The sequence below is a fragment of the Eutrema salsugineum genome, unplaced genomic scaffold (genome assembly GCF_000478725.1).
Source record: "Eutrema salsugineum unplaced genomic scaffold, Eutsalg1_0 scaffold_5, whole genome shotgun sequence".
NCBI classification, from domain to species: domain Eukaryota; kingdom Viridiplantae; phylum Streptophyta; class Magnoliopsida; order Brassicales; family Brassicaceae; genus Eutrema; species Eutrema salsugineum.
This window is the reverse complement of record NW_006256612.1, coordinates 11,259,214-11,277,302: the sequence shown is the minus strand read 5'-3', so window position 1 is coordinate 11,277,302 and position 18,089 is coordinate 11,259,214. Positions and strand designations below refer to the sequence as shown.

At 37.8% G+C, this 18,089-nt stretch overlaps 7 protein-coding genes and 1 non-coding gene across 8 annotated transcripts; 4 read left to right on the top strand and 4 right to left on the bottom strand.

Annotated features, from left to right (window-relative positions):
* Window positions 1-80: 80 nt before the first annotated feature.
* TRNAV-AAC lies at window positions 81-154 on the bottom strand. The gene has a single exon. It is a non-coding gene; the product is annotated as a tRNA-Val (tRNA).
* Window positions 155-209: 55 nt separating this feature from the next.
* LOC18993623 (copper chaperone for superoxide dismutase, chloroplastic/cytosolic) lies at window positions 210-2,073 on the bottom strand. Its single transcript, XM_006417163.2, has 6 exons — window positions 1,789-2,073; window positions 1,662-1,688; window positions 1,461-1,533; window positions 1,219-1,353; window positions 758-981; window positions 210-672 (listed from the first exon to the last, which is right to left on the bottom strand). Exons 1-6 carry the CDS (start codon window positions 2,017-2,019, stop codon window positions 406-408), a joined length of 957 nt encoding a protein of 318 aa, XP_006417226.1. The 5' UTR covers window positions 2,020-2,073; the 3' UTR covers window positions 210-405.
* A 274-nt stretch (window positions 2,074-2,347) lies between these two features.
* Window positions 2,348-3,846, bottom strand: LOC18993622. Its single transcript, XM_006417162.2, has 3 exons — window positions 3,679-3,846; window positions 2,911-3,026; window positions 2,348-2,808 (listed from the first exon to the last, which is right to left on the bottom strand). Exons 1-3 carry the CDS (start codon window positions 3,787-3,789, stop codon window positions 2,448-2,450), a joined length of 588 nt encoding a protein of 195 aa, XP_006417225.1. The 5' UTR covers window positions 3,790-3,846; the 3' UTR covers window positions 2,348-2,447.
* A 1,662-nt stretch (window positions 3,847-5,508) lies between these two features.
* On the top strand, window positions 5,509-6,531 carry LOC18993621 (transcription factor bHLH55). The gene is made up of 3 exons (XM_006417161.1): window positions 5,509-5,823; window positions 5,985-6,383; window positions 6,463-6,531. The coding sequence occupies exons 1-3, from the start codon at window positions 5,509-5,511 to the stop codon at window positions 6,529-6,531; spliced, it is 783 nt and encodes a 260-aa protein (XP_006417224.1).
* A 160-nt stretch (window positions 6,532-6,691) lies between these two features.
* LOC18993620 (glyoxylate/hydroxypyruvate reductase HPR3) lies at window positions 6,692-8,638 on the top strand. The gene is made up of 2 exons (XM_006417160.2): window positions 6,692-7,314; window positions 7,949-8,638. The coding sequence occupies exons 1-2, from the start codon at window positions 6,871-6,873 to the stop codon at window positions 8,471-8,473; spliced, it is 969 nt and encodes a 322-aa protein (XP_006417223.1). The 5' UTR covers window positions 6,692-6,870; the 3' UTR covers window positions 8,474-8,638.
* A 1,512-nt stretch (window positions 8,639-10,150) lies between these two features.
* LOC18993619 (glyoxylate/hydroxypyruvate reductase HPR3) lies at window positions 10,151-12,156 on the top strand. The gene is made up of 2 exons (XM_006417159.2): window positions 10,151-10,597; window positions 11,528-12,156. Exons 1-2 carry the CDS (start codon window positions 10,151-10,153, stop codon window positions 12,050-12,052), a joined length of 972 nt encoding a protein of 323 aa, XP_006417222.2. The 3' UTR covers window positions 12,053-12,156.
* Window positions 12,157-13,091: 935 nt separating this feature from the next.
* On the top strand, window positions 13,092-14,352 carry LOC18993618 (expansin-A7). Its single transcript, XM_006417158.2, has 3 exons — window positions 13,092-13,254; window positions 13,404-13,719; window positions 14,040-14,352. Exons 1-3 carry the CDS (start codon window positions 13,092-13,094, stop codon window positions 14,350-14,352), a joined length of 792 nt encoding a protein of 263 aa, XP_006417221.1.
* A 626-nt stretch (window positions 14,353-14,978) lies between these two features.
* LOC18993617 (protein HOTHEAD) lies at window positions 14,979-17,567 on the bottom strand. The gene is made up of 5 exons (XM_006417157.2): window positions 17,384-17,567; window positions 16,963-17,302; window positions 16,433-16,734; window positions 15,333-16,272; window positions 14,979-15,237 (listed from the first exon to the last, which is right to left on the bottom strand). Exons 1-5 carry the CDS (start codon window positions 17,466-17,468, stop codon window positions 15,192-15,194), a joined length of 1,713 nt encoding a protein of 570 aa, XP_006417220.1. The 5' UTR covers window positions 17,469-17,567; the 3' UTR covers window positions 14,979-15,191.
* Window positions 17,568-18,089: the final 522 nt, after the last annotated feature.

Here is an 18,089-nt window from a genome sequence, read left to right as displayed (position 1 = left end):
CATGGGGCCGTTAGAAATTGACATCAAAACATTATCTAAAACATTTGGTCAATTATTAAAAAGGATAATGCTCTTAAAATTGGCTTCGCCCGGGTTCGAACCGGAGACCTTCAGTGTGTTAGACTGACGTGATAACCAACTACACCACGAAACCTGTTGAGCATTTCCCGATCTACAGACTATATATACCGATCAACAACTTCTGAGACAGAACTTAATCCCAACCATTAACTCTTTGCCGTAATAAACGGTACATTCGTTACACGAGTGCACAACAGATTTTGGTACAATACAAAAAGCTGTGAGTGTCGTTTCAAGATACAGTACCCTCAAATTTTGGTCCATAACAAATCTTCATTGGTACAATACGTAATGTACTATCAAATTTATCATTGTTCTTTCTTATTATACCTTACTAGTCACGAAATCGCTGTTTGTAGCTTCCCAAATGACAGTACCATCACAAGTACAAAGCTTTTTGTAGTTTTCACCAACTCCTGCGCTTCTAGCAATCACTGCAGCGGTCAATCCGGGGCCTGACTTATTATCCTCGGTCTTGTAAACCACAACTGCTCGCCCGATAAGATCCACAACCTTGAGCTTCTCTTTCTTTCCCGAGTAAAACACCTCTCCGCTTTGGTCTGCCACTAGTGTTCCCAGGTCACCCAATGCCTGACAAAACAAGAAGGAAAAAAAAAGAATGAGTTTTAATTCATTGTGATGATATTTGATTCTCTTAAGAGCGAGTGTGACCAACCTCTGTGCCGTTATGATCTTGAAATGGATTGTACAAGTTCCCGGTGCTGGCTGCTCCGTTTGTGAGATCTCCATACTCGTTGATAGACCAACTGTGGTTTCCGGGAGACAAACCGGTGAAGTTGGCTTCGATTCTTGCAAGCTCCATACTGACCTGAGCAAATCTTACCACCCCGAAAATGTCAGGGCCTTTGAATTCCGCTACTGCAGCTGAGACTAAGAAATCTGCCAACACGTCGCAAAGTAAAAAAGCACGGAATGAGAAAAGAGGCTATCGATGAAGGGCAGGACGTGAAAGCTTAAATGGTAAATCCCCAAATTCCAAAACTTTCTAATGAATCAGTATAGGACAAAGAGAAAAGCAGTGTATCAAAGGTCGGAAATTTGTCAGAAAGTGTAATCTTTTTGTCTTTGTTTACTTCAAAAACAAATCCCAAAGTGGTCGGTGAAGTGATATCTAACCTTGAGGAACACCTTGTCCAATCAAGCGAGCTTTTCGACCGGTTTGCTCCAAAGCTTGGGTCATAGCCATTACAGGAGAAGATCCAAGTATTCTCACAACTTGGTTAAGCAAATCCACCTCCACGTTTTCAATCCCTTTCAAGATCAAATTTTTATTGCACAGTGATAAGCAACACCAAAAAAAGAACAGAGACAAAGCTGTTTACACGATCAATCGAAGAGCCATACAATCTTCTTACTACCTTCAATGGTTATTAACTTGCTCTTCACGGCGTTAACACAACCCTCACATTTCATATCCACCATAAACTCGGTCTAGAAAACAACAACAGATTAAGACAACACAACATAAGTTCCCAGTAGCTGAATCCTAAATCATTGTATCAATTGATCTAAAATTGCGAATGATATCCGAAATCCAGATAGGAAAGAGAAAGACTTACAAGGAGCTGAGGCATGACTCGATCCTCCTACAAATCGAATTTATTGTAATATATCAGCAACTTAATCATCGAAAAAGCTGTAACTGGAAATACGGGTAACTCAAAAGTCTAAACATTTCAACCAAACCTGATGGAGATTACGGTCAGAAACAGGAACGGTCGCCATGGGAGAGCTAGCGAAGCTTCGTGAAAGCCCCAAGCGACGTGGAGACCCTCGGCAGAGGAAGGAGAAATTGAGAGACTGTGATTTAGAGCTGGTAGAGGAGGAAGAAGATGAAGAAGAAAACGCGATCGCGATGGGAATCGCAGACGCTACGACGGCTGTAGTCGTTGCCACTGACCTCAGGATTGATGCCATTCCTTTCGTTCTTCAGCTTATGCGCCCTTTTATTTTCTTCTTTTTTCCTTTCACATTCACAAAGTCGCAACCTTTTTAGATTATCAAATTATTTTTTTTTAACAAACAGAAAATATTTTCAAAAGCGATAAAAAGCACGCAATTGACTGAAATAACAAGCTTTTTCATATCAACATATACAAAATTCATCTAAATCGTGGACTAAATAGAAAAACTCACTACTGTTCAATTTGCTCCCAACGTCAGTTGTTAATTTCATTATAAAAAAATTAGATTTGATTTATTTAATGCTATCATACTAATGGCAATTACAACATAGAATTTTTTTAAGGAGTTTTTTTTTTTTTGCCATCCACAGTAAGGAGTTTTTTTTTTTCTTTTTGCCGTCCACAGTAAGGAGTTTTTTTAATACAAATATATACAAACTTTTAGCCAAAACCAGGAGGGAGTTCAGGATCTTCGTCATCACTAATGTTGTTGTTGTTGTCGATGTTATTAACTTTGTTGCTACTACTACTACATGCTTCTGCTTTGTTTCCTTGTACAGCTACATGAATCAGCTTTTGCTTCTGTTTACTCGCCTCTAAATGGGGATAAGACGAGGTTTCACCTTTTGGGACCGGTGTTGGGACGTTATGTTTGGCTTCTCTGAAGGATGATCCGTCTTGAACGCCTCCCGTTAATGTCGCATAGACGGATTGCACGGTTTCTCTGATTTCATTCTTCATCCCGTCCTCTGATCTTATTATCCCCCACAACCCATCTGAGAGCTGGCTCAACATCTTGCTTCTACAAGAAATGAAAAATTCCAAACTTTTTAGAATCCTTGTCTTTACCAGTTACAACAACAAGAGTCAGCTGGATAGAACGAGCCCTCTCTTTTAAACTTACCCGACTTCTTCGAATATCGCATCAGTGAGTTGCCTGGTTTTCATATTTTGAGCACCGGGTCGATTCAAAGCTGTTGACTCCTTGACAACTGATATCATGTTGTTTCGTAATTCCTCCTGCAATCCAGTTACGTAGTCAGAACGCAGTGGAAACACATGGAATCCAGAAGAACAAAAGCTCAAAATGCTTATCAACACCGTTAAAAGAACAATCCATGCTGCCTCACAGTTAACCCTTCGGTCTTATCTAAAATCTTACCCAAGTTGCGGAAAATGGCAATGCCCATTAGGTGGATTGGTGTAAAGACCCATCAAAGCTTATGAACAATGATATACCATGTACCAGAGCAATTTGACAAAATCCACAATACGTAATATTGATAAACTGCAGGGAGAATCAGCTAAAGCTATGATCTAACACCAATACGTGGATCTGATTCAGCTAAAATCTGAAAACATAGAGGTAAGTTAACCCTCCAAATCATCACTCCTTTACTTTACTTCCATCATTTATTCTCCAAAACATGGCTTTATATTTGCTCAGAAGAGTAAACAAAAATTGTATTCGCTTTACTCAAGTCAAAACTGTGAGGCAAATCAAATCACATTCCTTTCAAAACTCGAGTCTTGAGTTTGTCAAACAATCAAAATCGACTGATCATTACGACCCTAAATCCACGATAAGGAGGTATTGGTAAATCGAGAGACCATGATCCCTAATTTAAAAGGAGCAATGCGAATACGTCGGAGAAAGTGAAAGAGGGGTTACGTTTTCTTTGAGGCGTCGTATGATTTTGAGACGGAGACGGTCGAAATCTCCGTCGTCTTTAAGCTTCTCTACAATTTCCTCCTTGCTTATTATCTTCCTCGCCATCGCCATCTCCCACTATTCCTTCCTCTTGATTTCTAATTTGGGTCCTTTCTACCAAAAAAAAATGAAAAAAAAAGGAAAGAAAATTGATTAAAACTTAACGATAATAATAATTGATTTAATGGCAGTAAATTTCGTTGCATATACCTAGATTGTTTCGGGCCTTACGGCCCATTTAATAGTAATCTTTTTTATGTTGGAATACTGTCAACTGCATTTGAGTAGCTAGTCTACTTCACAATACTCTCAATTTCAGTATTATTTTATTTTTTTTTGTGCGGATCTCCTTTTCAATCTACTTATTTTATTAAACAGTAAACTGAGAAGACAAGAATATGCGCAAATATATATAGTAAACTTCAACTGTTGACAAAAAATAAATACTTTTCAGAGGAAATCATGAGGTTGGGTTTTCGGCTTTTGAGTTACATTGTTTAGAGCAAAAAAAGAAAAAAAAAATAGAGGGAACGATAAAAAAATGCTTGAGCAATTGTCGTTCATGTAGATAGTGGATATACAGATTTGGTAATTGCCAACAGCATGTTGAATACACAATTATGTATAATGGAAGAAGATCAAATGGACCGCATCTCTAAAAGATGTAACTGTCAGACCTAATCCTGACCCCCAATATCTAACCCTTTAATTCATTAAAATCCAGCAGTTATTGCAAAAATATAATTTAATATTTTTCAAGTATCCACTTCATTATTCGCAATTACACTCTAATCTTGCCCCCCATGTGAATAACTTAACTTGGAATATTGTATCCTTTTGTAATTAAGGAATCTCTTAATATTTACCCTCTAAACTCTCTCAGCCCCGTGTCTGGATTCTCTATACATGCCATGAAAACATCGTGATTAGTTTGTTTTTAGATATAACATATTTGGGCTAAAAGAGTTATCAGCATTAATTATCTTGAAGAAGACAATTATTTTCGAGCAATATGTATGACCTATTCCATCTCTAAACCAGATTAATGTCGATATACTACCAAATATTTTCCGTTATTTATAGTTTTACTTTGATACCAACACTAATCAGTTTTGCGAAAGCTCATTAGAAAATTTAATATGTCTTTGTCCCCGAAAAAGTATGATCGATTAAAATCCCCGTCTAAAAAAGGTGTGATCGATGTTACGAATCTTTTGTTTAGATGCCATGCCTTGATGCCATCATGACTAGAAAAAATAAAACTTATGTTATTTAACCTTTCGCATGATATTGACATAAAACCATAAAATACCAACTTTTTCTTTGAGGAAAACAGCACCGCGAGATATAAATATAGGTCTATGATTAAAATGTTCTTGGGCGGCCTAAGAAAATAAATAATATACAGTATATCGGCATTCGGCATCATTGATATCTTGAAAACGACAACATAAAATTCTATAGTACAAGTTAGTGAAGTGGGAATACTATGAATCAAATCGATTGGAAGATTTGATTTCCATTTTCTTGACTATTCCCATACACTCGTCCTGATTTGTTATGGGATATTATATGATATATTGCACATACAAATGATCTTTATTAACTAAAAAAGTAGGATATCCTGCCGTCACATCTGTCTTATTAAATAAGAAGGAAAAAATAATCATAGGGTTTAGGAAAATCTTGGATAGTATAAAATGACTCACAGCATTGCTATCGAAATCATACACAAATCATTTTTGTATATTAAAATCACAAACCACCAACAAGGAAAACGGCAATCATCCAATGGATTTTGCATCTTCTTCATTGCTCACATTAGCCTGTGAAAATGAATTGGATTTCTCGAGTTTGATAACTCCTTCAATGTTTATATCATTCCAAGAACATAATCCGTCTAATCTGATCAATCGTTGTGCCGGTACTGAAAACGATGGAAGACAAAGAATCTGTGAGAGGACCATGACAGATGAAATCACACAAGGAGATGTTGAGCCGAAGAACAAGAGAGCGAGACATAGAGAGATTGAGAGACAAAGAAGGCAAGAAGTCACGTCTCTTTTTAAGAATCTAAGATATATATTGCCGCTTCAATACATCAAGGTATTTATTTATTCAAAATAATGCTATCTCTCTAATATCCGTAATACATGTCTAGATTTGAATTTGGTTTGAAAAGTTAAAACCTCTATATATGACTATTATATAACCCTATAATCTTTATCGGATAAGGCTGTAAACTAATCTCGGTAATCATAAAATAGGGTAAACGTTCTTCATCAGATCACGTTGAAGAAGCTGTGAATTACATCAAAGACTTGCAGAAGAAGATCAAAGAAATGAGCAAGAAAAGAGATCGAATCAAAAGATCTATTAATCATCCATCTTCAACAGGAGAATGTTCTTCTATAAGACCATTAGCATCATCATGGCCATCACCAACATCACTATCATCGTATTGTTCTTGTGTTGGAGACACACAGATCGATGTAAAGGTCAAGACTTGTCTTGTCGGTATCGAGATCGTAGCAAGTTGCTGTATTAAACACGAATCTTGTCTCTCAAGTATTCTTCAACTTGTGGCTCAAGAACAATGCCTTAATGTTGTTAGCTCCATCTCAACTAGACTGCACCAAAGATTCATGCACACCATTGTTTCCGAGGTTATATTTCTAATTCACTGAATCATGTTAGAAAGGGATTTAAGTATTAATTTCTACGGATTTTCTTAAAATTGTGCAGGTCGAGAAAGGCCTTGAGGTTAACTTCTCGGAGCTTCAAGAAAAGATGATAAAAATGGGAACATCATAGTTAAAGTTCATATGAATCTTAATTTATTTTTCTTAGTATTTTTGTCTTCTAGTTCAATAAAAAAAGTGCATTGTTGAGTGACACCAAAAAATGACTCTATAAGCAAAAATTGTAGTGGTTAGAAAGTCATTTTTATATTTTAAACAATTTGTTAGAATGTCCTATTATATGTACTAAATATAATAATACAAGTTTTACAATACGTAATCATAATACTGAAAAAGTGATTAAGCATGCCATAACCAAAGGAATAATAGTTTGGTGGTACAAGTAAAAGAGATTCCATAAGTAAAACGCCTCAGCTACTGAATTCGACAGTCCTCTCCGAATCACAAGTCAATGGCGGATTCTTCGGATCCTCCGCTCGTCCTCGTTCACCGTCGGCCGTCTCTAGACTACTTCGACGAGCTTCTGAGTCGTAACTTCCGAGTCCTCAACCTTCACGACTCATCGGATCCACTTCCGATCTTCCTCTCCCGTCACGCCTCCTCCGTCAGAGCTTTCGTCAACGTCGGGAGGCTTGAGATTGACGCAGAGCTCCTCTCCCACCTACCTTCTCTACAGCTACTCGTCTGCACCAGCGTCGGCACCGATCACGTCGATCTCGCCGAGTGCATGCGTCGCGGCGTCGCCGTTACGAACGCTGGTGACGCCTTCTCGGAGGACGTGGCTGATTGCGCCGTCGGTTTGCTGATTAGCGTTCTACGTCGAATTCCGGCCGGCGATCGATTCGTCAGGTCCGGTAATTGGGCGAAATCCGGGAATTTCCAGCTCGGGACCAAGGTTTGTTCCAAAAATCAACTCTCAATTTCGAATACTGTAGTAAGATCCTTTTCGTAATCTAGGGATTCGAGACTTACAATACAAAGGGGAAAAGCAGAAAAGCTTTGATTCTTTTATTATTTTGGAATTATAAAAAAAAAAAAAAAATTATATATGAATGGTGGGTCTTCCTCGTAGTTCTGCGGATTTAAGATAGATAGCTTTAATTTGTGGGGCACATAGAATATTATAATATGTGTAAAGCTTGATTAGATACAAGAACTCGGAATAAAAAAAATAAAAAAAAATACAAGAACTCTCTCTCTCTCTCTTAGTGGAAGATAATGATGAGAGAAAGGTTTAGGACAACATAGCAATAAATTAAGCCATCCTCTGTGTAATTTTCATTTTGATAAGACGATTATGTTTCTTGTGGATTGTTGCAAGCCAATAATCAGATTAACAAGGTTGAGTGCAGATCTGGTTGAGTGTTTGTGGATTTCTGCATATGATTCATCAATCAATCTCACATTTGAGTTTGATCAGGAGAAAGATGAAAACTTTATTTAGCAAAAAAAAAAGATGAAAACTTTCCCGTGGATAGTGAATATGTTAGTAAAGTCGTTGTGGTTTATGGTAATCTGTCTTGCTGCAGGTAAGTGGAAAGCGAGTTGGAATAGTTGGATTGGGGAGCATCGGATCACTTATCGCCAAAAGACTCGAAGCCTTTGGCTGCATCATCTCTTACAACTCAAGAAGTCAGAAACAGAGCATTCCATACCAATACTCCCCCGACATTCTCTCCTTAGCAGCAAACAACGATGTGCTCGTCCTCTGCTGCGCTCTGACGGACCAAACTCGCCACATTGTGAACAGAGAGGTGATGGAGTCGCTTGGGAAGAACGGGGTTATTATCAATGTGGGACGAGGAGGACTCATTGATGAGAAGGAGATGGTCAAGTGTCTGGTCGAAGGAGTGATTGGTGGTGCTGGTTTGGATGTGTTTGAGAACGAACCAAAAGTTCCTGAGGAGTTGTTTGGTTTGGACAATGTTGTGCTGTCTCCACATGCTGCTGTGGCCACGCCAGGGTCTTTGAACAATGTTACGCAGGTTGCTCTTGCTAACTTGAAGGCGTTTTTCTCGAACCAGCCTTTGATTTCCCCGGTTCGATTGGATTGACAGATCGATTGATCAATGGGGCTAATAATCAGTCTACTATTAAATTATTGAACGATTAAGAAGAAGAAAGTGTATTATTTATCATTGAATCCCCCCTATATATTATAGGAGCAGACAGAAAGAGAGAATATTACAGTTAAGATGCTAATGTGTAATTACTAATTAGAAGAATGGTCTGTGGAGGAATGTTCAAAGTCTAAATATACCATAATTAATTTTTTTTTTTTTTTAAACGAGTTCTTTTATTCATGTAAGCGGTTACAACAATGACCAAAGTCATTTTTGTTTTTAAAAGTAGAATACATCAAGTGTAAGATAAGATCATAATCAAATGATCAAATGATCAATAAAATAAACCGAGTCTTCCGCTTCGGTTTAACAGAAAGTGTAGCTGGGCTTCTCTATTTATATAATCATCGAATATATATTGTCGATCATCATCTAACTTTTACTGCCCTATATTAACTTCTATATTCACATCAACGAGGCCAATTTTAAATTAACATTGGTTCTTCTAATTCTATTCTAAAAACCGTTGATGTGGACCTGGTATCGCTTACATCACCAACCCTAAAAGTCATTATCGTCATACGCAGCGTCACGAAGACGACTTGTATTCCAAAAATGTGGAGTTTCTCTTTTTGAATTATTATTTTAGTACAATTTTTTATTTATCTATATATATACAGGAATTTTCTCAACGAAGAAGAATTAGGCAGACACCAAATTATTTCAATAATTAAGCACACATCACACGAGTTTGATTAAACAAGAACAAAAAAGCACACATCACACCCAACACATTTTTACGCAACTTTGTCCGTCTTGTGGCTTCACGGGTTCGACTCAACTTTCTTGAGTGATTAAGTAATGGCGATGTCGATGTGAGTCCAGACTTAAAAAAAAAAAAGAGACACAGACACACCACATTATTTTAGTAGTTCTCACACAACGCATATACGATTAATCTATTCTATGATTAGTTATCAGTCGAAACATCATATTTCTTTGGATAATCATATGCTTTTTTCTTTAAAATTTTTGGGACATTTGATAGTGGCAGCCCGAAACATTATGTAGCTTTGTATCCCAGTTGGCCACAAGTTCGACATTTTGGAGTTTAGATTCTTTTATAAGACTTTGTTATCGTGCCATAGCTTATGAAATGAACTCACATCTCAAATCTCCAATTAACAATAATGAAATGGACCAACTCAAGATCTTTAAAGATGGTAGTTACATTATGTCTTTACTTGTTATAATGTTGTGATCCTCTAACACGTTTTAATCGTTTGCCAACCAGTAGGCCACAAAAAAAAAAAAACCTTGACAATACTATTAATTAATTTCTTACGATATCTTTTTCCATTTATTTTGTAAATAATTTACAAGAAATCAAAAAGAGTAGAAACAAACTAATCTCTGTATATATACAGAAATGGCAAGACATACGTACACGCACGTATAAAGTGAGTGTAAGACCAGGTTAATGTCAAAAATATATAAAAAGACCTAAGTTAAAGAACCTCCTCAAGTCCTCACACGTATCTATACTAAAAGTCTATAAACTTTCATAACAACTTGTCAAAAATCTATCAAACCAATTCAACAATTGAGCTTTATATAAATGAGACCTAGCTATGGATTAGAAACAAAATTATTAGTAAGGTTTCTGAAATGGAGGAAGAGTCTTTAGTTTCTCCTGTCGTCCTCGTTCACAGGCCTCCGGCTATGGATTTTATGGACGAGCCTTTGAGTCAAAGATTCACCGTTCTCTACACTCATACCTCGCCGGACCCGATCTCGGACTTTCTCACGAGTCACGCCGCCTCCGTAAGAGCCGTCGTCAGCGTCGGTAGGCTTCCGATAACCGCAGAGTTCATATCAAAACTTCCTTCTCTCGAGATAGTGGTTTGCGCTAGCGTCGGCTTCGACCACGTCGACCTCGACGAGTGCAAACGTCGCGGAGTCACGGTGACGAACGCCGGCGACGCGTATGGGGAGGACGTGGCGGATCTTGCGGTTGGTTTGCTTATAAGCGTCCTCCGCCGCATTCCCGCCCTCGATCGATACATCCGGTCTGGTCAGTGGACGAGACTCTGGGACTATCCATTTGGGTCTAAGGTTTGTTTCTGAATTTAAAACAGAGATATACTTGCAAAAAAGGCTATTTAGTAAAAAAAAAAAATGGACCAAAACATATGTTGCATGTGATGATCTTGTTTTAGTTTTAGAAAGCATGCATTTTTGTTGCCAATAAGAAAATAATGAAGATATTATGGACAAATTAATATTCTGGAAAGTTTTTTTCGAACATATTCTCAAGGAATTAAAGACGCATGTTACATGTTATAAACAAAACAAAAGTGAATTCTCAAAATACAACCTCTTCTTCTTTTTTTCGACATACAACTTATTTTGTGAACTTTTTCAACATATTTTCGTTGTGATTTCCAAAAATAAAAAGGTTTTTTTTCTCTTCAAAATGCTGCTATATATACTACATAATAATTCACGGCTAAAATTAACGTTTATGATAAATTAATGATGATATATGTTGATTCTTAAAACCCTAGGGACTTCTCAAATCGACAAATTTGCTAATTTCCGTTGAAATACCAAAAGACAGTTGGTACAGTCAAGTGAAGTGTTTTTAATCGATTTAATTAAATTGTAGTTCCTATTGGCTTGTTTTAGCTTTTGGGCTTAATTTAAAAAGACACTGTGGCTTGGACTGGTTATGTAACATTTGCTTATTTCAAATTCTGCAATTTAAATTGAGAACCATATTATCAAAAAAAAAAAGTATAACAAAAGACAAGAAAATGTAAGGGATTCACATTAAACCGGACCCTTACCCCGCCCACTTACCCAAAACATTTCGTAAATGGATGGAGTATATGTGAAACTTCGATATTATTTTCATACCAAAGAAAACATTCGATAGATTATCAATTAGTAATACTAATTTTTTTTTCAACATTATTGCTCTTTTTTGAAGTTCGTATAGTCCAGTTCTGACAATATGTTTGTGATTGTGATCTTCAACTGCAGTTAGACAAAAAGAAAGTTGGGATACTTGGATTGGGGAGCATCGGATCCCTTATAGCCAAAAGACTCGAACCCTTTGGCTGCGTCATCTCTTACAACTCGAGAAGCCCTAAACCAGACGTACCATACATTTACCACCCCGAGGTCCTCTCTTTAGCAGCCGCCAACGATGTCCTTATCCTCTCATGCTCTCTGACTGATGAAACACACCACATTGTGGACAGAAAGGTGATGGAGACGCTTGGGAAAAATGGGGTTATCATAAACATCGGGCGAGGCGGTCTTATCGATGAGAAGGAGATGGTGAAGTGTCTGGTCGAAGGAGTGCTCTGGGGAGTGGGTTTGGATGTGTTTGATAACGAACCGGAAGTGCCTGAAGAACTGTTTGGTCTTGAAAACGTTGTCTTGTCTCCACATTCTGCTGGAATGACGGCAGAGTCTTTGAACAATGTCACTGAGGTTGCTCTGTCTAACTTGAAAGCGTTTTTCTCAGACCAGCCTTTGATCTTCCCCGTTCAGCTCGATTGAGTGTGAACCTCCGGTTTGAGCCAAGTGGGCTAATAATAAAGTTTGATTTTTTTTTTTAATAAAGTTGATTGCATTTATGCATTGAATAATGTGGATTGTTGTATTATTGGTAAGTAACTCTTTGTCACTTGCCACTAACCATGCTATATAACTACACTGATGTTTTTATTTAAAACTAAGGTAACCATACTTATTTCGATTGTGATAAACACATATTTTTTACTTCTCTGTTTCTCTCCGAATGCTTCACTGAAAATTTTAGTTTCTACCAAAAAAACTTAATGCATATGATGCAGTGGAATTATTTATAGTTGTAAAAAAGCAATTTCCCAAAAAGAAGAAGTATGCACCCACCACTTTATTTAATTGATTTTACCACGACGCGTAGATGAATAAATTTAGTCGAGGATTCGTAAGATATTAATCGAAACATCATAATTGTTTAGATAATGAGAACTCTTCCCGTCCAAAAAAATACACAATCAGAACTATTTAAAAATGTTTGGTCGGTATCTCTGTTTTAGGCTCACAACCCATTTTTGTGTCGGAATATACAGAAAATAAAGTGGGAATTAACAAATCATTGACAATCTAAAATAAAAAACAAATCATTGAAAATACATTCATTCTAAGTGTGCAAATGTAATATAATAAACATAGACGCACGTAGGAGACTGGATAAAGTCGGTACAAGAACGACTTATATATATAGAACCTGCTCGCACGTCCACTTGTATTATATAGTCTATATTCTAAAACTCACTTAAACAATAATTTGACTTGTTTTCTCAAAGTTTTAATTGTAATATTTCTATTGCAATGAATTCAATGAAATAAAACAAATCCCAATCGGTACGGACAAAAAGTCTAAAAAAAAAAAAGGGAAAAAGGGATCATGACCCTCACGTAGTCACCAGGCCCACCACCACTATATCGTTAAAAATCCCCTCTATATAAGATTGTCTACAATTCGATTACTTCATCAACCCAAAACAACAAACCCCAAGATAACCCTTCGAAAAAGGAAAAGGAACTAAAGATGGGTCCGACCTCAAGTTCTTGGAGCTTCAACAAATTTTTTGCAATAGTTTTCGTCGTTTTCTCAGTCTCCGGTGAGTTCGTCGCCGGATATTACAGGCCGAGCCCGTGGAGATTCGCTCATGCCACATTCTACGGCGACGAGACAGCTAGTGAAACCATGGGTACGTAAGATTAATATTATTTCACTTTCTCATGTATATACAATATATAATCACCAAGGCCTGATATAATAACAATATCAGTTACATACATGACCATACATACATTAATCAGTTAATGACATAATCACTTTACACGTATATATATGCAGGTGGTGCATGTGGGTACGGAAATCTATTTAACAGCGGCTACGGCGTAGCCACGGCGGCGCTAAGCGCGACGATGTTCAAAGATGGTTACGGTTGTGGCCAATGTTTCCAAATAATGTGTTATAAGTCGCCACATTGTTACTACGGAAACCCTACAACGGTGGTTACAGCCACCAACCTTTGCCCTCCAAATTGGTACCAAGACTCCAACAATGGTGGTTGGTGCAATCCTCCTAGAACCCATTTCGATATGGCTAAACCGGCTTTCATGAAACTCGCTAATTGGAAGGCCGGTATCATCCCTGTTGCATACCGCAGGTATATATGTCTCATGTCGAATATTTTCACAAATTTAGCTATCATACAAACATTTCAGCTAAAAATTAAAATTATTTTTACCGGGGCTAATTAAAAGTATATATAAATATATGTATATATATGTTCTAATTCCACAATCGATGAATGTTTATGTTGATAGATATTATTTGAGAAGAGGCACGTCTCTATAGTCCCCTTACTATATATACCGATACGACACATAGAGATACAATATTCACATGCATAACATAACGACTTTATAAATAGTTCAAAACTATGGAATTCTAAAATATTATATTTAATGCGATTGATATATGTAGAGTCCCATGCAAAAGGATTGGAGGTATGAGGTTTCAATTCCAAGGCAATGCTTATTGGCTTCTCATCTTCGTCATGAATGTCGGCGGTGCCGGAGACATCAAGAGCATGGCCGTGAAAGGTAGCCGGACGAATTGGATAAGCATGAGCCATAACTGGGGAGCCTCTTACCAAGCTTTTTCCTCTCTCTACGGTCAATCTCTCTCTTTCCGGGTCACTTCTTACACCACCGGTCAAACCCTCTATGCCTGGAACGTTGCTCCGTCTAACTGGAACGCCGGTATGACTTACAAGACCACTGTTAATTTCCGTTGAAATTACGATTTTGCCCTTGCAGCAAACCCAAAATGGTTTTTGTTTCATATGATTCCATCTCTTTTTTGTTATGTTTTATTTTTGGGGTTTTAGAAGTTTCAGTGGCCCTATGTTGTGGCCTGTGGGATAAATATATATTGGCCCGGCTTTATGTTATACATCTACGTGTATGTATAATGTATGTATGTACCTAGCTAATTGTGATATAATTCTTCATGATTAACAAGTCATGAAGTCAACATTACTTCTTGATCAGAGACTTCATTTTCGTCATCTCATGTGTTTTTTTTTGTGTGAATTTTTTTTACCAATAAATCGCTTGCCCCTTTTAAAGAATTTTTATTTCCTATTTCGAAAGGACTGATATGATATTTTAGACTTTAGAAATTAAGAGTGTACATGTTAATATAATATATACATGTATATATTTCTATATATGATCTTTTATCTTCAACATCAAGGTAATGATTATTTCATAAGTTTGTATACTCACGGCAAAATTTTCGAATCAAGAATTCAAGATTCTCTAGATAAAATTCAGCATTTTTTTTTAGTTTTCTACTGCTTTAAGCCTTTAACTAATGTGGTACCGGAGAGAAATTGTCTCTTAAACCTTGATTCAGTAATTGTATAGTGTAATTTTCTTAAACATAGAAAATGGACAAAACGTGGCTATCGGAAAACATGTCTATGCATGTCAAGTTGGCCCAATACTAAGGAGCAAAAAAGAAAAATACGAAGTACAATATATAATCAGCTGTTTAAAGCATTGAACAATAGAATCTTGATTAATTTCATTTTAAACAACGTTTCACTAGACCATGATCCGATTCAGAACTCTACTTCTTGGAGAGTCTCTCTCTCAAGATCTTCACACCCATATACCTGCAAGCGAAAATTCAAGTCACCGAAAAATCATCAATAGCCGTGAGTCAAAAATAGATGCATGCATAAATAATCATATTTATGATTTATTTCACCTGCCAAGCATCATAACCGTGGCTTGAGGGTTTGTCCCGGGACAATAACCAACGGTCGACATATCAATGACTCTAAGCTGGTCGATACCAATAACCTGATAATCCTCATCGACCACTCTACCCACAACACATCCTCCATGGTAATGCCAAATTGTTGTAACCGTATGTTGGCAAAATTCCTCAGCGGATGGTGGCAACGAGGCTCCAGGACCGCTGCGACGCGGCCTTAGATTGACCGGAGTACTCGCCGTAAGGTTAAGCATATACTCGAAAGACATATCTGCATACTTAAACCTCGCAAAGGCCTTAGATTGCACAACTCTCTCTATGGTTTGGATCCCTCGAACACATCGTTTAAGGTCGTCAGGGTTTTGGAAATAGTTGAAAGTCACAACTGGGTTGTCATTCGGGTTACGGGTCCGGAGCTCCAAATGACCAGTGGATATTGGGCCCATTACTTTTTCTAAAATGAATCCTCCTTGAAAAGGTTGGGCTGATGATAGCTTGGGCATTGAGTTTGACTCTAATAATGTTGCTTTTGGAGAGAACATTGCGTAGTAGTCTCTAGTGGAGGAGCCACTACCACCACCGCCGCCAAAATTCTCGCCACCAGCAGCCTCCACGTATGTTCCTTCGCCGGTAATTCCGACAACCTCAATGAGTGAGACCTCGACGGGGACCGGAGAAGGGATGAACACGGCGTTCATTGGGTTGTCATACATGCCCTGACCTACATGAGGTTGGTCCATCACAACCGTGATGTTTTGGGCCTGTAATTGAGCTGATGGGCCAACGCCGCTTAGCATCAGAAGTTGTGGGCTCCCTAGGGTTCCGGCTGATACTATGATCTCATTAAGTGAGCCTTCCTTTAAGTAAGCTCGGTGGGCCTGACCGGTCCGGTCTCGGTACACAACTCCGTTGGCTATAGGCTTGGTGGTACCTTAAACGTGTGCGTACATTAATAGAAGAAAAATTACATATGAATTATAACCACAATATATATGTTATATTAATATAAGAAATCCACCTACAGTTGTATGTATTTAATATTATAGACGTCTTCTAGGATTGATTTGCACATTACTACATCAAGTACGTACCTCGAGTCCGAAACAAGATCCGGTGGACGGTGGCATGCAAAAGGACGGTAATACCCTTGGGATCGGCGTACTCTAGCAAATCGGCGGCGGTGTGTCTATGGCCATCCCGATCAAAAATAGTACCGCCAAATTTGGTGCCATTGATGTGATCATAAGTGAAGCCATTGTTGGGGACGATACCAACCTCCAATAACCCATCTCTCACGGCGGTTTGCCACGGCCCCATCGGCGGCTGAAACGCCACTTTGGCTTCTACCCAACTGTACGACTCATTCGCTAGCGCTCCGTCCCAACCCATGTTCCTAACCAACATTTCAATTTGCATTCATTAATTATTTGTAACATCGACGCACCAAACGCAACAACAACAATTGCTATCTTGTACTTCTGTACTATATAAATAATTTTTTTGATAAATTAATGATATGAAAAAAATATATTTAAAATTATAAACAAACAGTATTTACATACTCGTAAAATGTATATGTAGAAGTGCATGCGTATTAGTTTATACATATGCACTAACTGACCTAACGTATTTGGTTCCGGCACGTGTGTAGAAGCCGGCGTTGAGAGCGCTTCCACCGCCGAGAACTCGAGCACGTGCGTTAATGACGCCGTCCTCCGATACAAAACGCTGAGACGGTGAGGCTTCAGACAAGTCAGAGAGAGCGGCTCCGAAAGCCGAGAGCATCGTGATGTTTGGGTTGTTGTATGGTGCACCACCGCGTTCCAGTAGCAAAACGCTAGCGTTTTGAGACAGCGTTGCGGCTAGAGGGCAGCCGGCGGTCCCACCACCGATGATGATGTAATCGTAGTACGACGTCGTTGGACTCCCAGTCGCGTCACGCATGAAAGAGTAGTTTGGAGCTGCGAAGTGTAAAACTGTAACCTCGCACTAACATGTATTATATGTATATAATTTTAAGAATATATATGTATGTTAATTACCTTTGTCACAAGAGCAAATCGGAGAATGGATGATTAGAATGAGAGAAGCAAAGAATTTCCATGACCAAGATCTATCCATCATCATTATAAAATTGAAGTTGCAACCAAATAAGTAGTGTAAAACTCTCACTTGTATCTATGTCTATATGTAGATGTATGATTAGCTAAGGTTTTCTTTTATAAATTAAGGTTTGTGATAACTAATGGTTGAAATGAATGTTTCGACCTTTTCCGTTATATATATAGCCACTTAGCTAGAGGCAGTATAGAGACCATCTAATTCTGAGGAAATGCAACACCAAGATTATATGTCTACTTTCATGGACACGTGTCAAACTAAGAAACAGATAAAAAAACAAAAATATGAATAAATAGTATTAGTTTAAAGAAAATGCAAATTAGATGGAGTATCATGATATAAGAAACTAAATGGACCGATAAAACTTATAGGGCATGCATTAAAGAAATTGCCACACTTAACCTGTCTCTCTTGGACATGAAATATTTGAAAATATAGATTTATAATATCAAATTATAAATAAATATTTATGACCAACGTCCATTAATAGACAGTTGGTTACAGACTTACAATTAAAATTCACCAACTTTTTTTCTTTCCCGTGTGATCGTAATAAGCCCAAGTTGTTAGGTGGAAATAATGAGCATGGTTTTGATTAAACGGAAATTAGCATTACTGATCATCGGG

Coding starts and splice junctions, on each gene's coding strand:
- LOC18993617 (XM_006417157.2), bottom strand. CDS start 17,468: ATGATGATGGATAGATCTTGGTCATGGAAATTCTTTGCTTCTCTCATT. Junction 16,735..16,962: donor GCCGGAACCAAATACGTTAG/GTCAGTTAGTGC, acceptor AATGTTGGTTAG/GAACATGGGTTGGGACGGAG. Junction 15,238..15,332: donor ACGGTTATGATGCTTGGCAG/GTGAAATAAATC, acceptor TTTCGCTTGCAG/GTATATGGGTGTGAAGATCT.
- LOC18993620 (XM_006417160.2), top strand. CDS start 6,871: ATGGCGGATTCTTCGGATCCTCCGCTCGTCCTCGTTCACCGTCGGCCG. Junction 7,315..7,948: donor ATTTCCAGCTCGGGACCAAG/GTTTGTTCCAAA, acceptor GTCTTGCTGCAG/GTAAGTGGAAAGCGAGTTGG.
- LOC18993619 (XM_006417159.2), top strand. CDS start 10,151: ATGGAGGAAGAGTCTTTAGTTTCTCCTGTCGTCCTCGTTCACAGGCCT. Junction 10,598..11,527: donor ACTATCCATTTGGGTCTAAG/GTTTGTTTCTGA, acceptor CTTCAACTGCAG/TTAGACAAAAAGAAAGTTGG.
- LOC18993622 (XM_006417162.2), bottom strand. CDS start 3,789: ATGGCGATGGCGAGGAAGATAATAAGCAAGGAGGAAATTGTAGAGAAG. Junction 3,027..3,678: donor TACGACGCCTCAAAGAAAAC/GTAACCCCTCTT, acceptor ACTGGATTGCAG/GAGGAATTACGAAACAACAT. Junction 2,809..2,910: donor GCGATATTCGAAGAAGTCGG/GTAAGTTTAAAA, acceptor CATTTCTTGTAG/AAGCAAGATGTTGAGCCAGC.
- LOC18993623 (XM_006417163.2), bottom strand. CDS start 2,019: ATGGCATCAATCCTGAGGTCAGTGGCAACGACTACAGCCGTCGTAGCG. Junction 1,689..1,788: donor CTGACCGTAATCTCCATCAG/GTTTGGTTGAAA, acceptor TTCGATTTGTAG/GAGGATCGAGTCATGCCTCA. Junction 673..757: donor AAGATCATAACGGCACAGAG/GTTGGTCACACT, acceptor TTGTTTTGTCAG/GCATTGGGTGACCTGGGAAC.
- LOC18993621 (XM_006417161.1), top strand. CDS start 5,509: ATGGATTTTGCATCTTCTTCATTGCTCACATTAGCCTGTGAAAATGAA. Junction 5,824..5,984: donor TGCCGCTTCAATACATCAAG/GTATTTATTTAT, acceptor ATCATAAAATAG/GGTAAACGTTCTTCATCAGA. Junction 6,384..6,462: donor TGCACACCATTGTTTCCGAG/GTTATATTTCTA, acceptor AAAATTGTGCAG/GTCGAGAAAGGCCTTGAGGT.
- LOC18993618 (XM_006417158.2), top strand. CDS start 13,092: ATGGGTCCGACCTCAAGTTCTTGGAGCTTCAACAAATTTTTTGCAATA. Junction 13,255..13,403: donor GACAGCTAGTGAAACCATGG/GTACGTAAGATT, acceptor ATATATATGCAG/GTGGTGCATGTGGGTACGGA. Junction 13,720..14,039: donor ATCCCTGTTGCATACCGCAG/GTATATATGTCT, acceptor TGATATATGTAG/AGTCCCATGCAAAAGGATTG.